Here is a 25,146-nt window from a genome sequence, read left to right as displayed (position 1 = left end):
TTTTGATGAAATTCCCTATTTATCTAATTTTTCTTTTGTTACTCATGCTTTGGGTGTCATATCTAAGAATCCATTGCCAACTCCAAGGCCATGAAGGTTTACCCTATGTTTTCTTCTAAGGGTTTTTTAGTTTTAGTTTGTACATTAAGGCCATTGATCCATTTTGAGTTAATTTTTGAATATGGAGAGAGGTAGCTGGGTCCAACTTTATTCTTTTGCATGTGGATTTCCAGTTGTCCTAGCACAATTTCTTGAGAGACTTTTTTTTCCCCCCATTGAATGGACTTGGCACTCTTGTCAAAGATCATTTGGTCATAGATATGTGGGTTTATTTTTAGGTCCCAGTTGTGTTTCATTGTGCCAGAGCCACAGTGTTTTGATTATTGTAGCTTTGTATTGCATTTAAAGGATTTTTTTTTATTTTAAATTTAGTTTTATTGAGATATATTCACATACAATATAGGCATCCACAGTATACAATCAGATCTGCTTCATTCATATCTCTAATTGAAGTCTGAACTCTTTTTCAGCTTTTTTAACAGTTGCTGTATGAGGTATTACTGACATTCATAGCTGCTGAGTGTCACACAGATACCCAAAGTTCCATAGACTGGCCAGGTTATACACAAAGAGCTCAGCATCTCAGAATTTGGAGATAACCATTACAACTCAGGAATAGATATGACTGCTGTAAGAGCTTACAATCTAGGGACCAGTACAATAAGCCTTCCCCTGATAAACTATGCTCTAAGATTCAATTCTCAGAGTTTACATATTATAGTTAGTCCATATTCGTGAAGCATTATAATGTTTGTCTTTTCATTTCTGGCGTACTTCACTCAAAGTGCATAGCAATATGATGATACTGTGAACAACTGATTGTACACTGTGGGTAACTGTATGGTATGTGAATATATCTATAAAATTGCAGGGAAAAATATAAACAGAGGGATACAAGTGCTGGAGAAAACATGGACAGAGGGATGTGCCTATTTACTGTTGATGGGGTAGCCTATCTGGAGGACAGTGTGGTGGTTCCACAAGGAGTTAAGCACGTCAGTGCCATAAGGTGCTGCAACCTCATTATGGGGTATATACTTGGAAGATCTGAGAGCAGGGATGTGAATGGACAGTTGCACACTGGTGTTTATGGCGGCAGTATTCATAATTTGCAATGGATGAAGGTGTCCTAAGGGTAAGTCGACTGCTGAACCAAATGGTGAACTGTGGTGTATGCATACGATAGAATATTTAGCAGCTACAAGAAGGAATGAAGCTGTGAGACACGCAACTAGGTGAATGGATCTTGAGGACAGCTGTATTGCATTTTGCAATAAGGAATATGAGTCTTCTGGTTGTGTGCTTCTCTGTTGTGATTGTTTTTGCTATTGCAGACCCCTTGCAATTCCATATGAATTTGTGGATCAGCTCTTTTTTCTGCAAAAAAGGCTGTTGGGTTTAAAAAAAAAGTGTTAGAGAAGTTGTAGGTCTGCAGAAAAATCATGCAGAAAATACAAAGTTACCATATTACCTCCCTCCACACACACACGTGCACACACACACACACTTTTCCTATTAATAGCAGTTTGCATTAATGTGTTACCTTTGTTATAATTGATGAAAGAATATTATAATAATTATATTATTGATGATAGTCCATAGTTTACATTAGGGTTTTGTGTGACTTTTAAGTCACCAGATACCTTTCTCTTTTCTTTGAATTATCTTTCTTTTTTCTTTTTTTCTTTTTTAATATTAGAGAAGTTGTAGATTACAGAACAATCATGCACAAAATACAAGATTCCCATATACCACCCTATTATTAACACCTTGTGTTGGTATGGAACATTTGTGATAATTGATGAAAGCAGATTTTTATAATTGTATGACTAACTATAGTCCATGGTTTAACTTAAAGTTCACTGTTTGTATTGTGAGAATGTTGAGATTTTGATAGGGATTGTGTTGAATCTGTAAATCACTTTGGGTGATATTGACATCTTAACAATATTAAATCATCCCGTCCATGAATATGGGCTGTCTTACCATTTATTTAGGTTTCTTTAATTTATTTCAGCAATGTTTTATAGTTTTCACTATATAGTTCTTTCACCTCCTTGGTTATATTTATGCCTAGTATTTTATTCTTTTAGATACTATTGTAACCAGAATTGTTACAATTGTTAATTTCCTTTCAGCTTGCTCGTTACTGGTGTATAGGAGCAACAGATTTTTGCATGCTGATCTTGTACCCTGGAATGTTGCTGAATTCATTTATTAGCTCTAATAGCCTTTTTATAGATTTGTTGGGATTTTCTATATAAAAGATTATGTTGTCTGCAAATAAAGATAGTTTTACTTCTTCCTTTCCAATTTGTTGTCTTTTATTTCTTTTTCTTGCCTAATTGCTCTGGTTAGAACTTCTAGTACATTGTGGAATAGTAATGGTGAAATTGAGCATCTTTGTGTTATTCCTAATCTTAGGGGAAAGCTTTCGGTCTTTCATCGTTGGGTATGATGTTAGCTATGGTTTTTTCATAAATGCCCTTCATCATGTTCATAGAGTTCCCTCCTATTCCTAGCTTTTTAGTGTTTTTATCATGTAAAAGTGTTGGATTTTGTCAAATACATCAAATACCAGTTGAGATGATCATGTGGTTTTCTCTGTCATTCTGTTAATGTAGTATATTACATTCATTGAATTTGTGTATTGAACCATCCTTGCATGGAGTAATGGCACTCTTAATACAAAAGTAATCATATTTTCCTGCTGTGACTGGTTTTGCAAAGGTTGTTCTTGATTAATACTGTTTAATGATAAATAAGTCTGTAAAATTCACTAGATAGTATGTTTTAACTTGCTAAAGGTACCAAAATTCAGATACCATAAAATGGACTGGCTTTTAACAATGGGAATTTATTAGTTTATAAGCTTACAGTTCTGAGACTGTGAAAATGTCCAAGGCATCATCAAGACAATACCTTCTTCCTGAAGACTGGCTGCCACAATCCTGGACACCTCCGTTAGATGGCAAGGCACATGGTGGCATCTCTGGTCTCACCCGTCTCTTCTGGGTTTTGTTGCTTCCAGCTTCTAGCTTCAGTGGCTTTCTGTCTGCTTCTGTGTCTTTCTCTGAATTTCATCCTTTTATAAAGGACTCCAGTAAGAGGATTAAGACCCTCCTGGAGTGTCAGGGATTGATTTAGGTGATGAATGTACAGCTATGTGATGGTACTGTGAACAATCGAATGTACGATTTGTTTTGTATGACTGCGTGGTATGTGAATATATCTCAATAAAATGAAGATTAAAAAAAAAAAAAAAGACCTTCCTGGAGCACACCTCAACTGAAATAACTTCTTCAAAGTTCCCATCTACAATAGGTTTATACCCACAGGAATGGATTAGCTTTAAGAACATGATCTTCTGGGATCCATTCAGATTCAAACTACCATAACACAGAGTACTACCCCCTTTTCAGAGATACCTTTGTTCTAATTTAAGGGTGGTGCTGGCAGGCTGAGCTACAGCTTTAGTACAAGCCAGCTTAGGTGCCACTTAGTTTTTTCTTGATTCCAGGCTATTTATTAACCTGGCCCCAACTACTTACTCCCCCCAGGCCATCCTTAGGCTACTTTTTATTGGCATGGCTATTAACTTCTTTCATAGTAAATGTTGTTTAGTTCATATGAGATACTGTTGCGATGTAGCTCCAAAGTGTCATATATTTCTGCACAATTAATTGGTAGACAGGTAGATCTAAAAGGGACTTCAAGAGGTTGCTGTGTCTCCTTTATTTGAATTTATCAGATAGGTAGGGGCTATAACCTCTGATCCTTTTAATAAGGTTTCAGATCTGGCTAATGGTTTAACAGTGAATTTTAGACAGTGTATATGTGTTAAACATACTTGTGTGTCTATGTGATTATGTGTATAATACAGTGTCATAGTGATTGAAAGGATAGGCTAGAAATGCATCGGTAACAATTTAATTCCCCAGATCCAGCAGCTTAACATAAAGGTGTATACCTCACTTATGGTACATAAACTGCAAGTACATGCAGGGTTCTACTCTGTGGTCACCCTAGGCTCCAAGGTCAGGAAGGCGCTACCCTCAGATAGCTGTTTTCTCTAGAACTCAAAGCCTCCTCATCTGCTTTAGCAGGAGAAGATAGCATGGAAAATCATGCCCTGGCTCATAGATACTTCAGCTTACAGCTCATTGGCCAGAACTAATCAGAAGGCCCCATCTAACTCTGAGGGGACTGGGGGTAATGTAGCTTTCTGTGTGTCCACAAAGGCAATGAGAACCAGATTTCAGTAAATAGTAGTAATGTCTACCACAGTCCTGATTCTGCTACTTGCTAGCTCTGTGGTCTTTCTGAGCCCCAGTTTACTCATCTATGAATTGCAGATAAATTCCTCATCTTGTGGCAGTGTTGTGTATAATAAATGAGATATTTTTACATGGGAATGCTTTGTAAATGTAAAGTATGTAGAAATTTTAACTATCTTTAACACTTTTCTGAGGTTAATTTGCTGCTTGTTTTATTCTCAGGTCTACTGAATGATGGAACTGTGGGTATTTTTAGGGGCAACCAGATGCGCTTAAAGCGAGCTTGCATTCGCAAGGCAAAGATCTCTGCTGTTGCTTTCCGGAAAGCCTTCTGCCACCACAAGTTAGTGGAACTTGATGCCACGGGTGTGAACGCTGACATCACAATTACAGACATAATCAGTGGGCTTGGCAGTAACAAATGGATCCAGCAAAATCTCCAGTGCCTAGTGCTGAACTCGTTAACTCTGTCCCTCGAAGATCCTTATGAGCGGTGCTTTAGCCGGCTTTCCGGCCTTCGAGCTTTGAGCATCACCAATGTTCTCTTTTACAATGAAGACTTGGCTGAAGTTGCCTCATTGCCAAGATTAGAAAGCCTGGATATTTCTAACACCTCAATCACGGACATCACAGCTCTGCTGGCCTGCAAAGACCGACTCAAGTCTCTAACCATGCACCACTTGAAATGTTTAAAAATGACAACTACCCAGATACTGGATGTTGTTCGAGAACTAAAACATCTGAATCACCTTGATATTTCAGATGATAAACAGTTTACATCAGACATAGCTCTTCGCTTACTAGAACAAAAGGACATCCTACCCAACCTTGTCTCCCTGGACGTTTCTGGGAGAAAGCACGTGACGGATAAAGCTGTTGAAGCCTTTATACAACAACGGCCCAGCATGCAGTTTGTAGGTTTGCTGGCCACTGATGCTGGTTACTCTGAATTCCTCACAGGCGAAGGACATTTGAAGGTTAGATTTCAAAAATGCATTATTTTTTCAGGTTGGTGAATGTCTTAGTTGCATAAGACTCCATTAATATGAGTGCCTAATACTACAGGGAACATGTTTATGAAACAGGGTATTGTATAGTGGAAAGTCCTTGCTTTAGAGTCAGAGGGTCTTAATTGAAATCCCAACTTATTGCCTCATGGCCCAGGACAAGGTATGATGTAACTTTTTTAACTTTCCATTTCTTTCCTTATTTGTCAAATAGATATCATTCCTACCTTGCAGAATTTTCTGAAGATTAATATATGTAAAATTCAAGTCACATAGTAGGTCCTGTATAAATGATGGTTTGTGTTAGGATGATGTTTAGATATTTTGAACCATTTAAACATACCGTTCCTAATGGATCCCTTAAAGAAGCTAGGGATACTCCTTGTTGAATTTAATTCCTAATTGGAGACCAAGTTCCCTGAGAAAATCTCTGCAGTAGAAATAGTAGAATTTGGCTTTTCTTCAAGTTTGTCAAGCTTAATGGATTAAATTTGGTTTAACAAAAACCTTTTGGGAAGTTTGTTCAGCTTGGGAGATGAAAAATGTATAGACCTTGCCTCCAAGGAGCATAGTCTGATAGGAGTAGTGGTGATGAGAAGACCACAAACAACTATAAAGCCAAGAATTGATATAGTAGTAATTGCTGTAAGAGAATAGAAATATTTCTTTAGCCGCATAGTTTGGAGCTTGATGGAGAAGGTATCTGAGTCAGACCTTGAAAGATAGGATTGTGGCAGGAAAACATATTTTTCTAATTTATGTTATATCCCATGCATGGTTTATATTGATAGGTATTGACTTCATTTTATAGATGAGGAAATAAAGGTGTATAGGAATTACATGATTTATTCTAAGTTAGGACTAATGTTTGGACCTACCTCTATCTTATTCCAGAGCCTTGTTTCCTCCCCCGCTATCCACAGCATTTGAGTATAAACATCCTTTGTTCCTACCTGAAGCAGAGTTAGACAAGGCCCAGAGGTGGATGTGGTGACCCAAATGGCAAGATATCTTTTCTGAGTGACTAACATCAGTCCCAAAAAAAGAGAAGGAAAGGTTAGGGTTCCACTTAGCAGTACCTTATAAACATCTTAGCTTAAATTAAGTTCAGCTTTTTAATATGTAGAAAATAATTTGGGGCCATTCCTTTTTATTTATTCATTCAGTAAATATTTATCCAGTGCCTATGCTCTAGGCCCTTGCTGGACCTGGGGATTCGTTGGTGAGCCAACCCTCATGGAGCTTATAATTTAGTGGGGGAGTGAGACATGAATCAAAAATCATCTATGTATGTATGTGTGGGTAGATATATATATAATTTAATACATTTATATATATTAACATGCTTTAAACTGTGTAGTACTAGGAATTCAGAAGATACACAGTATTATATATGATAGTATTTAACTGAGAGACTCAACTTAGTTTAAGACTTCTTTGAGTAATTGGTAAGTGAGTTGAGACCTTAATGGTGACTAGCTTAGTGCCAGGCAGAGAGAACAGTCCATGCAAAGGCTGTGTGGTCTGAAGGAGCATGCTACGTTCAAGGAACTGAAAGAAGACCACTGTGGTTAGAGCTAAGCAGGAAGGAATCATGGAGAAATGAGTTGAAACTAGAGAAGTAAGCCAGGCCCAGACTGAGCAAGGCCTTATAAGCCAAGTGCTGGACAACATGCTAGATTCATTAGAATATTCACAGAACTAGGAGGAACTTAACAACTGTTGAGGAATGTTCCCGTTTGCTAAATACTTCACCGAGGGACAGTTTTCTCTGGGCATCTGGGGTGTTCTCTTAGTTTCTCCCAGGCAAACTCCAGACTAGCAAAAGTCTGCTTTCAACGGCCATCTTCAAATGTCTCTCTCAGTTGTTCTCCAAAATGTCACTCACAGTTGCTCTGAGGTCCTTCTGGTTGTGAGCCCTTTTGTAGGTTTCCAGTGATTAAATCAAAACCTACCCTGACTGGGCAGAGCCCATATCTCCATGGAAATAATACAATCAAATAATCCATTCCTTTGATTGGAATCAAAGGATTCCAACCTAATCAACACTAATATGTCTGCCCCCACAAGATGGCATTAAAGAACATGGCTTTTTGGGGGACATAATACATCCAAACTGCCACAAGGAACAAGATGGATTTCTAGCACATTGCCTGTTGATGAAGGAAACATGGAAATCTAAACTATTACCTTAATGTTATTTAACTGCCTGAAAAATGGGCCAGATAGTTAAGAACTGTGAAAATGAAGGGGAAAAAAATCACTGTGTGCCAGGGATCAGGGAAGGGTTCCCAAAAGAAGTTAGGTTGTCCTGCATCTTAAAGGATGATAGGAATGTGACCCTGGTAAGCTAAATAATCTCATAAGATTCCATAATAGTTGTGATCCCAGAGTACTAAGATTTTTGATGATTCCCTTTCCAACCAAAAGACCCTAGAATGAATTAACTTAGTTTTTGGAGTTGAAGTTAACAAGACATCTGTATTCCACAATACCTCATTGAAATGGGTTTGATTTCACAAATGGAGCTGTTTTGACTTTGAAATCTTGGCCCTAGGAAACACATACTTTACTTGCTATTATTATATAGTTTCCACCTCTGTAAAATTTAAGGCAGTGATTCTCAGTCTTGTGCTACAATTAAAATCACCTGGGGAGCTTTTGCCTCTCTTATTGCTCAGGCCACACCTTGGAGTAATTAAATCACAATCACAGGGAGGTGGGACCCAGGCTTCAGTATTGTTTAAAGCTCCTTAGGCGACTGCAATGTGCCACAAAAGTGTAGAATCACTATTTTAAAAATAATTTTTAAGAAAATACAGATTATTTGAACTTTTCCCTTCATTCAAATATGTACAGAAATTGATGGCCTTTTTAACTTATTTGCTTTGACTCCTGATTAGAGAGCTGAAGCATAAGAGGTCATGTTAAGGGAGGAGAGCTGAGATTGCCACATCTCCTTTTATAGGATTGTGCAATTTAGCAAAGTAGATAAAAAGCTTTTCTTGAGTAATTTTCTCAGTATTATGATGCTTTAAATGAATTTTAGGTTGACTTTTTAGATTCTCGTGTCTCGGTTTTTTAGGACATACTAAAGAATGCAAGAAACAGAGATAGTGTGACTCCCCAGTTTTATTTATGACTCTAAATGATATCTGGATGGAAGTTATAAGGAATATAGTTTGTTTAGTGCACTTTCATGTCTTAATTAATTTGGTTTCTTAAGTCTATGAGGGAAGTATTATTGTCATCAGTGAGAGGGAGTGACTTTCTTAAGAGTCACAATCAGCTAGTAGCAGAGCCTGTCCTTGTACTCTTGGACTATTTGATTCCAAAAATGTGTCCTTTACACTATACCTCACTGCCTCTCTGAGTATCTTAATTCTGTCCTTTCCACTCAAGTTTCTAGTCCCACTATAAGTGATTTTTTTACATAGACTTTTTAACGTTGTCACCATTGTTTCCCCATCCAGTTTTCTCTTCTATTCATCCTGAACCCTCCATCTCTCCACACTAGGATTCTTAGTTTTGTTAACTCATTTCCAGGCTCTGGGATTATCTACCAAGCTGTGGCTCCCACCTCCTGGGATTCATTAGAAATGTGCTTAACCCAGTGTTTAGTTCATCCTCATCTTACTTGATCATAAAATACTTTTTTAAAAAAATTAACTTCCAGGTTATCACACTTGTCTTGTTATTTTTTTCTACTCTTCTAGCTACTCAGTCTCAGTTTCCTTTACAAGTTCTTGCTCACCTCCCCAAACCTCTAATTGTTGCAGTGTTCCTGCCTTAGTCCTATACTCATATGCTGATGACTTCTAAATTTATATGTCTAGCCTAGACTTCTCCATTGAACTTAGACTGCTATATTGAACTGCATCTATCAACATGCAGTGACAGGACAATAAAGTTTTTTCAGTAGAGGAGTTGGTCCATTTCAACAATATTCACTAAATACTTTTTTTACATTAGCGCCCTTGCCTTTGAAGAATCCTAGTCTAGTGGAGAACAGACAGACCAATTAAAAATGACTTTAATGCAGTCTGAAAATGCTATAATGGACTTATATACCTAGTGCCATAAGAAAATTTTTCCTTAGAGTGCAAGTTTTAGTGGTTAAGGACAGTTTCTCTATTTTAAACCATTTGCAAAAACTAGTACCTACTAACATAACATATAAATGTAATTACTACAACTGAATTGTACACTTAAAAATGGATGAAGTGCTAAATTTTATGGTATATAAATGTTAGCACAATAAAAAATAAATTAATTAAAATAAGACTTTTCTGGGGACCCAGGTTGTACAAATTTAGTTTTCTGTATTAGCGCTTTAACTTTATCAATTTGTTTCACCAACTAGCTGCAGCAACCAATAGGAATGAATAAATTAATTAAAATGAATGAATGAATTTTTTAAAAAAGCTAGTACATACATCCACTTGCATTGTTGATACAGGATATGAAATTCCTTGAACTGAAGATGCATGTAGTTTGAGAAGCCAGGTTCCTTGATTTGAGGATTTATTAGTGGCTAAAGAAGTATTGATCACTAATTTAAACATATAGGCAATGAAAATGGTTTAGAGTATTAACATTCCAGTTACAAAAGTTCTTTAATTTTATGTTCAGAGGTACCTTGAGGCTGTATTTTGTAAAAGGGATTTATAAATTTGTTGGAACCAACCAAATGTGGATAAATGAAATCTGACCAAGATCGTTGTTAAAGATTCCCTTTTACAATCTCTTTTATTATATGTGACATTTCAAGGTTTTTGTAACTTCTGAAAGTAACAGAAGAGACCAGACTGTTGCATCTTTTCATCTCTTGGTCACAGAATACCAGGAAAGATATTATTTATTCATTCATCACATTTATTGACCATGTATTTTATTCTAGCCACTGTGCTACTCTCTGATAATAAAATGATGAAGTAAACAAGGAACAGAGAAGGCAAACATTTGACAAATAAAATTATTCTAGAAATTAGTGTGCTCTAAACTATTTTAAAGATGTACTTCTATCATTTCTGGTAAAAAGTTTTGAGGTTACATTCCCATTATCTATTATATATATTTATCTAATAATGAATTATATATATGTAATACTATACTTGCCTAATAGGTGTAGCATGAGACATACACATAAAATACAAAAGGATGAGATAGATGAAGGAAAACAATATTTTTAGCTGTCTTGCTAATTTTGATGGCTTTGTGCCATCTTTGGCTAATATACCAAAGCACAATATATATATTTTGGTTGAGGTTCATCATTAATGATGATGAATGTAAATCCTTATTTCAGGTAGTCTTGATTACTTTGATATTTTTATGGCTGAATTGTCATAAATGTTAGCATCATTGTTTTTATATATAAAAGAATAAATTCTGCCATTTTTATATTCACTTATTACTTTATTAATATTATCTTTGGTTCACAGCTTTTTTGCAGGGATAGTCCAAAGTGATAATAAATCCCTAATTATACTTTCCAGAGCACACACAAACTGCATTATGTTGCAGCAAGGGCATAAGTGAGGGCATTGGAACTAGGATATCATATGTGACATGTAATTGGCTATACAGAGATGGCGTTTTCATCCATATATTAAATACTAGTAAGGCTTAATTTTCTGATCTTTTGATTAAAAATATGGACATTCCAATATTTCCTTCCCACCTCTTGTATACTGTCTTTTTAAAAATATTTTTTTTATTGTGGTAAAATGTACTTCACATAAAATTTACCATTTTAACCATTTTTAAGTATACCGTTTAGTGGCTTTACGTATTAATTGACGATGTACCAATCACCACTATCTATTTCAAGAGCTTTTTCATCATCCCAGATGAACTCCATGTACATCAAGCAATAATTCCCCATTCCCCTTTTTCCCCAGCCCCTGGTAACAGCTAATCTACTTTTTGTCTCTGAATTTGCATATTATAGATTCCTTAGATAAGTGAAATCACACAATATTTGTCCTTTTGTGTCTGGCTTACTTCATTCTGGATGATGTTTTCATGGTTCCTTAATGTTGTAGCATCTATCAAACTTCATTCCTTTTCATGGCTGAATAATATTCCACTGTATGTATATACCACATTTTGTTTATCTATTGGTCTGTTGAAGGACTCATGGATTGTTTCCACATTTTGGCTATTGTGAATAATGCTGCTATGAACATTGGCATACAAGTATCTGTTTGAGCCCCTGCTTTCAGTTTTTTGGGGTCTGTATATAGGTGTGGAGCTGTTGGGTCATATGGTAATTCCGTGTTTAACATTCTGAAGAACTGCTGAGCTGTTTTCCATAGGAGCTATATCGTTTTACATTCCCAGCAGCAATGCACAAGAATTATGGTTTCTCCACATTGTCTCCAATGCTTATTTTCTGTGTCTGTTTTTTTTTTTTTTTTAAATTATAGCCATCCTACTGGATTTGAAATGTATCTTATTATAGTTTTTATTTGCATGTCTCTAATGGCTAATGCTGTTGAGCCTCTTTTCATGTGCTCGTTGACCATTTGTATATCTTCTTTGGAGAGATGTCTATTCAAATTCTTTGCCCATTTTTTTTAAAGAGTTAATTTAACAAGGATTTATTCATAAGAATGCTTATAAGTACAGAAAAATAACAGAAAAGCTAAGCAAATGAAAGAAAGACTATCCAAACTAACTTTCACTCTGTAGTTTTTGACTTGAACCCTGTGTCCATAAAGCTGGGGCATAGAGAGCCACCAACATGTGCCAGCACAGTGTAGGAACCCTGCATTACACCCATTAATTTAAACATATCTTTAAAATCATGCTTTGGGAAAAAAAAGGAAGGCTTAGAAGTCAGTACATTGAGTGGAATAAACATTGATATATAACAATCATGTCTTCAATGTCTACATTTGTCTCTATGTCCTTTGCCCATATTTCTCTTTTGCTGCTTGTGCTTTTTGGTGTCACATCTAGTAATTATCCATTGCTAATCCAATGTCATGAAGATTTTCCCCATGTTATCTTCTTAAGAGTTTTATGATTTTTGCACTAATATTTAGGCCATTGATTCATTTTGAATTAATTTTTTATAAATGCTTTAAAGGAGGGGTCCAACTTCATTCGTTTGTATGTGGACATCCAGTTTTCCTAATACCATTTTTTTTTTTTTTTTTTTTTTGGCTTTTATAAAAGGGGGTTTATTTGGTTACACAGTTACAGTCTTAAGGCTATAAAGCGTCCAAGGTAACACATCAGCAATCGGGTACCTTCACTGGAGGATGGCCAATGGTGTCTGGAAAACCTCTGTTAGCTGGGAAGGCACGTGGCTGGCGTCTGTTCCAAAGTTCTGGTTTCAAAATGGCTTTCTCCCAGGACATTCCTCTCTAGGCTGCAGCTCCTCAAAAATGTCACTGTTAGTTGCACTTGGGATATTTGTCCTCTCTCAGATTCTCTGGAGCAAGAGTCTGCTTTCAGTGGCCGTTTTCAAACCGTCTCTCATCTGCAGCTCCTGTGCTTTCTTCAAGGTGTCCCTCTTGGCTGTAGCTCCTCTTCAAAATGTCACTCACAGCTGCACTGAGTTCCTTCTGTTTGTCAGCTCATTTATATGGCTCCACTGATCAAGGTCCACCCTGAATGGGTGGGGCCACACCTCCATGGAAATATCCCATCAGAGTTATCACCTACAGTTGGGTGGGGTGCATTTCCATGCAAACAACCTAATCCAAACATTCCAACTTAATCCCCACTAATATGTCTGCCCCACAAGATTGCATCAAAGAATATGGCTTTTTCTGGGGGACAGAATACATTCAAACCAGCACACCCAGCTTACTGAGTATTTGTCTGAGCCAACCTACTTATTCATGATAAACAATCCCCGAGAGCTAACACACACCACTGTGTGTTGGACAATGTTCTAGATTGGCTATTTTTATCTATAAGGTGTGGGTGCTAATTTAATACAGGAAACTAGGGATAATCTAACATGTCACTTTGTGTAGTTTCCCAATTAACATTTCTTATTGTTGAGTTCCTTTCTATATCAAGAAAGGAAAACGATATTTTCTTGCATTCTTACACTTTGGCATTGTCTCGCAAATCATGTCTTTCATTACTTGCTAAATTGTACTGCTGCCTTCCTGGAAAAGTTTTCCTGGAGGATATGGAAAACATGTATCCAGCCTGACTTTTCTAGAAGCAAGTTTAGACCGAAAAGCACTCGACAGGTGACGCGGCCAAGCGAGCCCCGGCACCGGGTGGGAAGCACCTGCTGGGACACCCGGCGGGTCCTCTGCTCCCGGCCGTGCGACGCAGATGCTGCCCCCAGACCGCCCCTGCCTCTCCCGTCTCAAAGAAAGATGCTTCGCTTCGCCTTTCTTTCCCTGGACACAGCCCTTCTAAGGAGAGCCAACTCCGTCCTTGCTCCAACTTACTGTCCACCCTGAAAAAAAAGGAAACTAAATCACTCGTCTCCTGACCCAACTCCTTCAAAGGCCTGGGGCTCTGTGTCCACACTGGGGGTGTGCCTGCGCCGGGCCTCGGGACGCTATTTGCGAACCGTGTAGACGGCTCACTTGTGTCACTCGGAAATCTTTCTTCAGGCAAAGACCATCTCTACTGGGTCACAGCAAGATTCTTGAGACAACTCCAATCACACATTTCCAATTTCCCCATTTTCCGTAATCCTTTTCAAGCACTAAGCATCACAGCCCAGGTGTAGACAGAGAATTGGTTCGGCGGGAACATCTGCACCACGCTCTCCCGATGCGCTTCTTTCCCCTTCATCTCTCGATTTCAGGGGGTCGTAAGTGCCAAGTCCCTGGAGGTGCAGGCGGTCTGCTAATACCATTTTTTTAAAGAGACTATTCTTTCCCCCATTGAATGGACTTGACACCCTTGTCAAAGTTGACTATGGATGTGTGGGTCTATTTCTGGACTTTCAGTTCTATTTCGTTGGTCTATGTAACTGTCCTTATGCCAATAGTACACTGTTTTGATTACTGTAGCTTTGTAGTACATTTTGGATTCGGGAAATATGAATCCTCCAATTTTGTTCTTCTCTCTCAAGATTGTTTTGGCTTTTCTTGGCCCCTTGCAGTTCAATATGTATTTGAGAATCAGCTTCTTCATTTTGCAAAAAAAAATTTTTGGGATTTTGATTGGGATTGTGTCAAATCTGTAAATTGCTTTTGGTAGTATTGACAACAATATTAAGTTTTCTGATCCATGGATGTAGGATATCTTGCCATTTATTTAGGTCATTTTTAATTTTTTCGGAAGTGTTTTGTAGTTTTACTATACAAGTCATTCACCTCCTTAGTTAAATTTGTTCCTAGATATTCTGTTCTTCTAGATGATACTGTAAATAGAATTGTTTTCTTAATTTCCTCTTGGGATTATTCATTGCTAATGTATAGAAACACAACTGATTTTTGTGTTATTGACCTCGTACCTTGCCACTTTGCTGAATTTATTATGTCTAGTAGTTTTCTTGTATATGCCTTTGGATTTGCTACATATACAATCATGTCATCTGAAAATAGTTTAATTTTTTCCTTTCCAATGTGAATATCTTTTATTTCTCTTCCTTGTGTACTTTCTCTGGCTAGAATGTCTAATAAAATATTGAATAGTAGTGGTGGAAGTGGGCATCCTTGTCTTGTTTCTGTTCTTTGGGGAAACGCTTTCACTCTTTCACCATTGAGTATGAGGTTATGTGCGAGTTTTTCATAAACGGCTTTCATCATATTGAGGAAGTTTTCTTCTGTTCCTCGTTTTCTGAGTGTTTTTATCAAGAGAGGGTGCTGGATTTTGTGAAAGGCCTTTTCTGCATCTATTGAGAGATTCATGTCACCTTTTTGCTTTGTTGTCTTTATGTGATGTATTACATTGACTTTCATATGTTGAGCAGCTCCTGAATTCCTGGGATAAGTCCCATTTGGTCATAGTATATGTATTAAAAAAATTATAATTGTTGGATATGGTTTGCTAGTATTTTGTTAAGGATTTTTGCATCTACATTCATAAGAGAAATTGGTCATAATTTTCTTGTGATGTCTTTAACGGGTTTTATCATCAGGGTAATGCTAGACTCATCGAATGAATTAGGAAATGTTCCCTGCTTTTGAATTCTTTGGAAGAGTTTGAGAAGGATTGGTGGTAGTTCTTCTTTAAATGGTTGGTAGAATTCAGAGCTGAAGCTATCTGGTCCTGGACTTTGCTTTGGTGGAAAGGTTTTGATTATTGATTCAATTTCTGTACTTGTTATAGATTTGTTAAGGTTTTCTATTTCTTCTTGAGTTAGTTTAGGTAATTTTTGTGTTTCTAGAAATTTTCCATTTCTTCTAGATTATGTAATTTGTTGGCATACAGTTGTTCATAGAATTCTTTTATAATCCTTTTTATTTCTGTTAGGCCATTAGTAAATGTCAACTGTTTTCATTTCTGATTTTAGTTATTTGCTTCTTTTATCTGTTTTTTTCTTTGTCAAATATTTGTCATTTTATTGATTTTTTTCATAAGCCAACTTTTAATTTTGTTGATTCTCTCATTTGTTTTTCTATTTTCTGTTTCATTCACCTCTGCTCTACTCTTTATTATTTCTTTCCTTCTACAAATATTGGGTTTCTTTTGAGCTTCTTTTTCTAGTTCCTTAAGATGTGAAATTAGGTTATTGAGACTGAGATCATTCTTATTTTATAGTAGAGTGGGCATGGGTATAAATTTCTCTCTGAGTACTGCCATGGCTGCATCCCATAAATTTTCAAATATTATGTTTTTGTTTTCATTCATCTCTTAAGTATTTTCTAATTTCCCTTATTATTTCTTCCTTAACCGATTGAAAAGTGTGTTCTCTTTAATTCATGCATATTTGTAAAATTTCCAGTTTTCTTTCTGTTATTGATTTCTAGCTTCTTTCCTTTTGTAGTTGAAGTTATATTGTATAATTTCAATATTTTTATATTTATTGAGACTTGATGATCAGAAAGGAAATAGTGAACTTGAAAAATGCTATAAACCAACTACATCTAGCAGACATTTATAGAACATGTCAATTAGTGACAGCAGAATACACATTCTTTCCACGTACAAATAGATCATTCTCTAGGACAGTCTATGTATTAGGACGTAAGACAAGTCTGTGTAATATGTTTTTAAAGTATTTGATTGTTTTTGTATCATCCTATATAATGCTGTTGGTTAAAAGGCTTAATCTTCCATCTTAATGAGAAAATTGTATCTCAAACCACAGTTTTGTGGGGTTTTTTTAACCTTCTTGTAAAATAAAATAGATACAGAGACCACACTTAACAAGTATATAGTTTAATGAATGAAAATTAGGCAAACATACTCGACAACAGCTGTCAGGTTAATAAATAGAACTTTTCCAGCCTCCCCAGACGCTCTTCCATTTGCCCTGTCCCAGTTGACAACTTTCTTACTCCCCACAAAAGTAACTTCTCCCCTGACTTTTATAGTAATCATGTCTTTGCATTTCTTTATACTTTTCTGACCCAAATGTTCATGTCTACTCACTTAAGCTTGCCCATTTAAAAATTTTGAATATGACCTTTGTGTGTCTTTAATTTACAGGTTTTCCCTCCATCTCTTTCTTTTCCTTATGATTTGACTACTGATGAAACCAGCCAATTTGACTTGTAGGGTTTTTGTCAGTTTGGATTTTACTGATTATGCATATATTCATGGGCAAGTCAACATATTTCTCTTTCCTCGTATTTTCTGCACATTGGCAACTGGGTTTGAGGCTTAATCAGTTTCATAGTTGATCCGTTTGACCAGGACCCTCAGATGACATATTCTTTCATTAAGAGGTACGTAATATCTGGTTGTTTGTCTTTCTGTGGAGTTACCAGTTGTTGATGCTCAATACCTAGATTCATTAATTAACTGGGAATTATAGAATGGAGATATGCTAATCATTTTCTTTTTTTTTATTAGAGACATTGTGGGTTTACAGAAAAATCGTGCATAAAATGTAAGATTCCCATATACCATCCTATTATTAAAAGCTTGCATTGGTGTAGTATATTTGTTATAACTAACTGATAAATGAACATGTAAAAAATTGTTCTATTAACTATAGTCCATGGTTTAACTTAGGGTTCACTGTGTTCTGCAATTCCATGGATTTTTATTTTTATAAAAGGAAAAATTTTTATTCTATTACCGTATATACAAACTAATGTTTTTCCTTTTAACCACATTCAAATATTTAATTCGTTGCTGTTAATTACGTTCACTATGTTGGGCTATGTTCACCACCATTCAGTAATACATTTTTCCAAATAGAAGCTCTGTATAATATTAGCATTAATTCCCTGTTGCCTGCCCCTGCTACTACCGCAGCACCTGGTAACCTGTATTCTAGTTTCTGACTTTATGAACTTGCTTGTTCTAATTATTTTATATCAATGGATCATATAATATTTGTCCTTTTCTGTCTGGCTTATTTCACTCAGCCCAACATCCTCATGTTTCATCCATTTTGTCATATGCATCAGGACTTCATTCTTTTTTACAACTGAATAATATTCCATTGTGTATATATATATACCACATTTTGTTTATCAATTCATTAGTTGAGGGATACTTGGGTTGCTTACATCTTTTGGCAATTGTGAATAATGCTGCTATGAACATCGGTGTGCCAATGTCTGTCCAAGTCCCTGCTTGCAGTTCTTCTTGGTACATACCTATTAGCAGGATTGCCTACTCATATGGGAGTTCTATACTTAGGTACCTTAGGAACCGCCATACTGTCTTCCACAGCAGCTGCACCATTTTACATTCCCATGAATAATGAATGAGTGTTCCTGTTTCTCCACATCCTTTCCAACACTTGTATTTTTCTGCTTTTTTAATAGTGGCCATTCAGATAGGTGTGAAATGGTATCTCATTGTGATTTTGATTTGCATTTCTCTACTGGCTAATTATTGCTATTAAGACTTAGCAATTGTTATACCTTTTTTGTTTCTCAATTTGTTGTTAATGCCTACTTATATATATATATATTTAAATTTTTTTTTCTGTGGTACCATACTGAGTGCCTTCTCTTTTCTATCTGGATATATTTTTCATATATTTTTCTTGTGGTTACCATGGGGTTAAAATTTAACATCCTACACATATAACAAGTCATATTTAGCTTGATACCAACTTAACTTCAATAGCATAGACATAGCCTTTTCCTATACCCCTGCATCACCCCACCTTTTCTGTACCTGTTACCAATTATATCTTTGTACATTGCATGTCCTCAAATCCTGGATTTATTGATATTTTTTATGCCTTTACATTTTAGCACCTTAGGAAATAAGAAATGGAGTTATATACCAAATAATACAATAAAATAGTACTTGCATTTATAATTACCCAAATGGTAACTTTACTGCAGGACTTTATTTCTTTATGACACTTTGAACCACTGCCTAGTGTCTTTTCCTTTCAGTCTGAAAGAACTCCCTTTAGCATTGCTTGGAGGGCATGTCTAGTGGTGATGAACTCCCTCAGCTCTGTTTGTCTGGGAATATCTTAATCTCTTCCTGATTTTTGAAAAAAAGTCTCGCTGGATATAAAATTCTTGGTTGGCAGTTGTTTTCTTTCAGCACTTTAAGGATTTCAGCCCACTGCCTTTTTACCTCCATGGTGTCTGATGAGAAATAGGCACTCAATCTAATTGGTGCTCCTTGCATATGAGCTGGTGCTTTCTCTTACAGCTTTTAGAACTCTCTTCTTGTCTTGGCATTTGATGGTGTGATCAGTATTTAATAGAGTGTATTTTCCTTCATGTTTATCCTGTTTGGTGGTGTCTGGGCTTCTAGGATGTGCATATTCATGTGTTTTGCTAAATTTGTGACATTCTGTGTCATTATTTCTTTGACTATTCCTGCTACCCCTTTCTCTCTTTCTTCTCCTTCTGAGACCCCATAATGCGGATATTGGTACCTTTGATAGTGTCCCAGAGAAGTCTTAGGCTATTTCGTTTTTACAATTCTTTTTTTTTCTACTCCTCATCCTGACTCATTTCAATTCTCTTATCTTCGAGTTTGCTGATTCTTTCTTCTGCCAGCTCCAATCTGTTTTTGAAATCCTGGGCATTTTTCATTTCAGTTATTGTGGTCTTCAACTCCAGTAGATCTGTTTGGTTCCTTTTTAAAATTTCCATCTCTTTACTAAGAGTCTCATATAGCTCATTCATTGTTTTCCTGATATCCTTTATTTCTTTCTCTTTATTTTCCTTCATATCCTTGAGCATTTTTAAGAGCATTTTCTTAAAATCTTTCTTCAGTATATTTACATTCTAGTCTTCCTCACTGGTGTTTTCTGGATTTTTATCTTCTTCCTTTGGATGGGTCATCATTTCCTGTTTCTCTGTTTGTCTTATACTCTTTTCTTGCACACTGTGTTCATTTTAATTTTTTAAAATGTTAGCTCTGGGATTTATTTATTTTGTAGCCAGCCCCTGATAAAACAGAGATTTTCTGGAACTTCAGCCCTCCTATCAGGAAGGTCTGCCCAAGGTGAATACAGAGTGTAGAGTCCTCTCTGTCTTTTCTGGGCATCTATCTTGTCCTGGGCTTGTGCTTATTAGTTGTTTTGGAGTTCCCTATTTACAATAGTTTGAGTACTCCTCTATTTCCCAGGAGATAGAACTGCCAATCTTGGGTGTTTAAAGCAGGCAAGCCTTTGCCCCAGGCTGTTTGCCTCTGTAGTTTCTTAAGCTTCTTTGGATGTCTCAAAATGCTTTCCCCTGGAGAGCAAATTCTGGGAGAGGGACATGCGATTCAGTCTTTCCCATAGGAAACAGGGCCAGGGACCTACGAAGAAGGCTTGCACTGGTCCAAACTGCCCTGGAGAGGGGATCTGGAAGGATGCCAGGAGCTTCTTCCATGGCTCCCCAAAACTGAGCTATCTTGACCTGCCCAGCAAATGCAGCCCTTTAACTTGTCCCCCGCAGCCCCAAGGAAGCATAACATTCTTTAAATCTCCTCTGTCACGCCTTTGTTTGGGTGGTTTGGAACAGTGGCCTCCCTCAGAGCCAGGCCGCCAGCTTTTCGAAGTTGCTAATTAAAAGCCATGATCAATGATTAGCTGTGCTGATCCCTCCTCTTGGGGATGAGGATTTTTATGTCCCTTTCTGTCACCAGTGAGTAGCCACGGTCTAGACCTCATGTTTGCCTGCCTCCAGCATGAGTGATGGTTGCTGATAGCACCACACAAAGAGAGCAGTTTACCGTAATTTATCAGCTTCTTCCTCATGCTCTTCCCTGAATGCTGTACTTGTTCTCCTGGCCCCCAGAGTTTCAAAATAATTGTTTCAGGCAGTTCCTCCCTGTTTAATAGTTCTGGTGGACAGACGGAATCCTGGAGCTTCTTACTCTACCGTCTTCCCGCAATCCTCCTAATCATTTCTTTTTTGCTCATCAGTTTCAATACTTTTATAAAGAGGTACTTACCCTTATCTATATTTGGTTATCCAACTGTACATGAATCATAGATTAAGATAAATTATTAACAGTGGGTAAGTGGGAAATTCCTAGAAGGATTTAATTTTAAGCAGAAATTCTTGCTGCTTAATGGGGACTTGATAAATCTGAGCAAATGGATTATTTTATTTATTTGATGAATTCTTACTTAGTGCTTATTCTAAGGCAAGCACAGTGGTAGGTATTAGGGTGCTGTAGTGAATGAGTCAATAAAGGAGACCTGATTTAGATTCATGGATCTAATACACTCTCTGAAGAAGTAATCATTTAACTTGAATTAGGAAGAATGAGTACAAATATGTCAGGGAGAAAGAGAGGGAAAAAGTTCCAGGTAGAGGGAACTTAATATTAAATGGCCTTTTGCTGGGAAAGAGTTTAGCTTGTTGAAAGATCAGGAAAAAAGCCAGCATAGCTTTAACATGGTGAGCTACAGGGAAAGGGTTACTTTAAGGGTCAGCAAGGAGCCTAATCCCATGGTAAGGCCTTGTAAATAGTGTTAGATATCTTGAGATTTATTTTAGGTGCAATGTAAAAAATTTTACCCATAGGTTTACACTGGGGTCTGTGCCTATCTCTTTGTTTCCTGTCATCCTTCAGATGACTATTCTGAATGGGTGGGAAAGTAATCCCTCCCATTTGTTCCAAGCCTTACATAGCTATCCTGAATATCAGCTATATAAACAGTATTTAGATAGAAAAGGTTAGAGGAGTGAAAAGGATTCTAAAAGCTAATCTTCTGGCTATGTTCAAAGGTGTCTGGAGAAGCCAACGAAACGCAGATTGCAGAAGCATTGAAGCGGTACAGCGAACGGGCATTCTTTGTCCGGGAAGCACTCTTCCACCTTTTTAGTCTGACTCACGTGATGGAAAAAACAAAGCCAGAAATTCTAAAGGTAAGAATAAGAAACTGGATATGACGCTTTTGAAATTATCTAACTTAGTAGAATATGATTTTGTGAAGGAAATTGGCATTTAGTCTTTGATTCATGTATTTGATGAGATTTATGAAGCGTGGTTCCAGTTATTAGCCATAAATGAGAAAGAGAAAAGATGGTTTCATGAGAGTTATTGGAGGTTTATAGTAGTCTCAATAAGCACTATAAATGCCTTCCAGCGCATTTTTAACTACCTAAAGCCAGTAACCACTGATATTTTATCACCAGCTCTAGTAGAAAACGGAAGTATATGACTGGGAATCAGGACACTATATTTTATACTAGCCCAGTATTGCTTCTCATATAGGCTCTTTTTAGAAATTTAATATTGGAATTCCATAAGCACTTTTCCATGCTATTTACAATCTGCTGTGCTTTTGTAACTGATCCATATTATTCCCCAATGAAGATATTTTAACCAAGACAGCTTTTGAAGAACAAGAAAAAAGGATTTTTAATTTCATTGATTGCTTAGGGCATTGTTTGACAAAATGTGGTCCTTTGACCACCAGGACTTTGTGATATTGCTTATTTTTAAAAAGCATCATTTATAAAACATAAACTGATAAAACTGCAAGAAGAAATGGACAAATCCACTATTATATTTGGAGACTTCAGCCCCCTTCTGTCAGTGATTGAAAGATCTAGCAGGCAGAAAATCAATAGTTTTATTGTTGAACTAAACAACACCATCAATCAGTTGTATTTAATTGACGTTTATGGAAAACGTCATCAAATAGCAGCAGGATACACATTCTTCTCATGGCAAACGTGGAACATTTACCAACATAGACCACATTTGGGCCAAAAGCATATCTTAAATTTAAAAGAATAGAAATCATACAAAGTATGCTGTTATACCACAGTGGACCCAAAATGAAAATCAATAAGAGATAGCTAGAAAATCCCTAAATATTTGGAGATAAGACAGCTCACTTTTAAATAATACGTAGTTCAAAGAAGTAGTATCAAGAAAAAATTTAAACATATTTGAGCTAAATGAAAATGAAACTACAATGTATCAAAATTTGTGGGATGCAGCAAAGCAGTGCTTAGAGGGAAACTCATAGCATTGAATGTATGTGTTAGAGAAGAAGAAAGCTCTAAAGTCTTCAAACTAAGCTATGCTTTAGGAACTGAAAAAAGAACAGCAAATTAAATCCAAATTAATTTTATTGGGAATAAGACAAGGATATTGCCTCTTACTATTCCTGTTCAACATTGTACTGTAAATCCTAGTTAACATACTAAGACAAAGGAAGGAAATAAAAGGTATACAGATTCGGAAGGAAGAAATAAAGCTGTTTTTATTCACAGGTGATATAATTGTCTAATGTGGAAAATCCCAAGAAACAACAAAAAATCTTCTGAAACTGATAAGCACTTATAGCAAGGTGGCAGAATACAAGGTTAATACACAAAAGTCAATGTTTTCCTATATGCCGGCAAAGAACAATTGGAATTTGAATTTAAAATCACAACCCCATTTATATTAGCATCCCCAAAATGCAATACTTAGGTATAATAAATAACAAATAAATACAAGATCTATATGAAGAAAATGATAAAACTCTTGTGAAGGAAATCCAAGAAGAGCTAAATAAATGGAGAGATATCCCATGTTTATCGACAAAAAGAGTCAGTATTATTAAGATGTCAATTTTTCCTTCCAAATTGATAGATAGTTTCAGTGCAATCCTAGTCAAAACCCTAGTAAATTATATTGTGGATATTGACAAATTGATTTTAAAGTTCATTTGGAAAGGCACAAGACCCAGAATAGCCAGCACAGTACTAAAGTAGAACAAAGTTGGAGGAATGACACTACCTGACTTTAAGACTTACTATAAAATTAAAGTGATCAAGACAGTTTGGTGTTGGTGAAAAAATAAACAAATAGAGCAATGTAATGGAATAGAGAGCCCAGAAATAGACTCACATCAATAGACTCAACTGAATTTTGACAAAAGAGCAAAGGATTCTCAATGAAGAAAGATAGTCTTTTCAACAAATGGTGCTGGGACAATTGGACATCCAAGTGCAAAAAATGAATCTAGACACAGACAGACCTTACACCTTTCACAAAAATCAACTCAAAATAGAACATAGACCTAAACATAAAGTACGAAACTAAAAATTCTGGAAGATAACATGGGAGAGAATCTAGATGACCTTGGGATTTGTGCTGTCTTTCTAGATACAACCTCAAAAGCACTATCCATGGACTTCTTTAAAATTAAAAGCTTATGTCCTGCAAAGGACACTGTTAGAGACTTTAAAGACAAATCACAGTAAGTCACAGCCTGGGAGAAGATGTTTGTAAAACAGGTATCTTACGAAGGACTTGCATCCAAAATAGACAATATACTCTTGAAACTCAATAATAAGAAAGCAAACAACCCAATTTAAAAAATGGAGAAAAAAGATGTGTAGATACTTCACCAAAGATGATACTCAGATTGCAAATAAGCATATGAAAAAATGTTCCACATCATATACCATTTGGTAATTGCAAATTAAAGTGACAATGAGATGTCACTACTTACCTGTTTGAATGACTAAAATCAAAAACACTGAGAACCAAATGCTGAGTGAGAATGCCACACAACAGGAAGTCCCATTCATTGCTGGTAGTAATACAAATGGTACAACCACTTTGAAAGACAGTTTGTCAGTTTCTTAAAAAACTAAACATAGCTTGCCATATGATCCAGAAATTGTACTTCTAAGTATTTACACAAAGAAGCAGAAGGTTATGGTCACACAAAAACCTTTATATGAATGTTTATAGTAGCTTTATTCATTTTGTCAAAAATTGGAAGCAACCAAGATGCCCTTTCGTAGGTGAATGGATGAAGAAAAACTGTGGCACATCCATGCAATAGAATATTATTCAATGATAAAAAGAAATGAGGGAGAGGAAGCACCTGGTGGGGGGTGAGGGGCACCCCCAGTGCATACCTGGGGAGGAGATGGTGCCCCACAGCTGCAGGTTTGGGGAAGGGAGACTAGCCTTCTCCCACCCACCACCCCCAAGCAGTGACTCATCGGTCTAGAACCCGGGGAGCAGAGAATGTGTGAAAACTACAAGCTGACCACACCCTGCTCTGTGAACACCAGTGGTCAATGCCAGTGTATTTCAATTCAAAGGAAAAAAAAAACACATGATCATTTCAACTGATACAGAAAGGGCATTTGACAAAATTTAGCACCCCTTCAGAAAACTAGGAAGAGTAGGAAACTTCCTCAACATGATAAAAGGTCAGTATTAGTCAGGGTTCTCTAGGGAAATAGAACAAACCAGAGCTATCTTAAATATTATAAGATTTTATAAAAGTGTCTCACACAACTGTGGGGGTGCATGAG

General features: G+C 36.5%; 1 protein-coding gene across 2 annotated transcripts in view; it reads left to right on the top strand.

Annotated features, from left to right (window-relative positions):
* Positions 1-25,146, top strand: part of ZYG11B (zyg-11 family member B, cell cycle regulator) — a 129,837-nt gene that overhangs the window by 71,210 nt on the left and 33,481 nt on the right. For both annotated transcript variants that reach the window (XM_037827216.1, XM_037827217.1), the window contains 2 exons: positions 4,560-5,314; positions 21,598-21,738. In XM_037827216.1, coding sequence (XP_037683144.1) covers positions 4,560-5,314; positions 21,598-21,738 — 896 coding nt within the window. The remainder of the gene's footprint in view (positions 1-4,559; positions 5,315-21,597; positions 21,739-25,146) is intronic.

The sequence above is a fragment of the Choloepus didactylus genome, chromosome 2 (assembly GCF_015220235.1).
Source record: "Choloepus didactylus isolate mChoDid1 chromosome 2, mChoDid1.pri, whole genome shotgun sequence".
Taxonomy (NCBI): Eukaryota; Metazoa; Chordata; class Mammalia; order Pilosa; family Megalonychidae; genus Choloepus; species Choloepus didactylus.
This window is presented reverse-complemented; position numbering and strand designations above follow the sequence as displayed.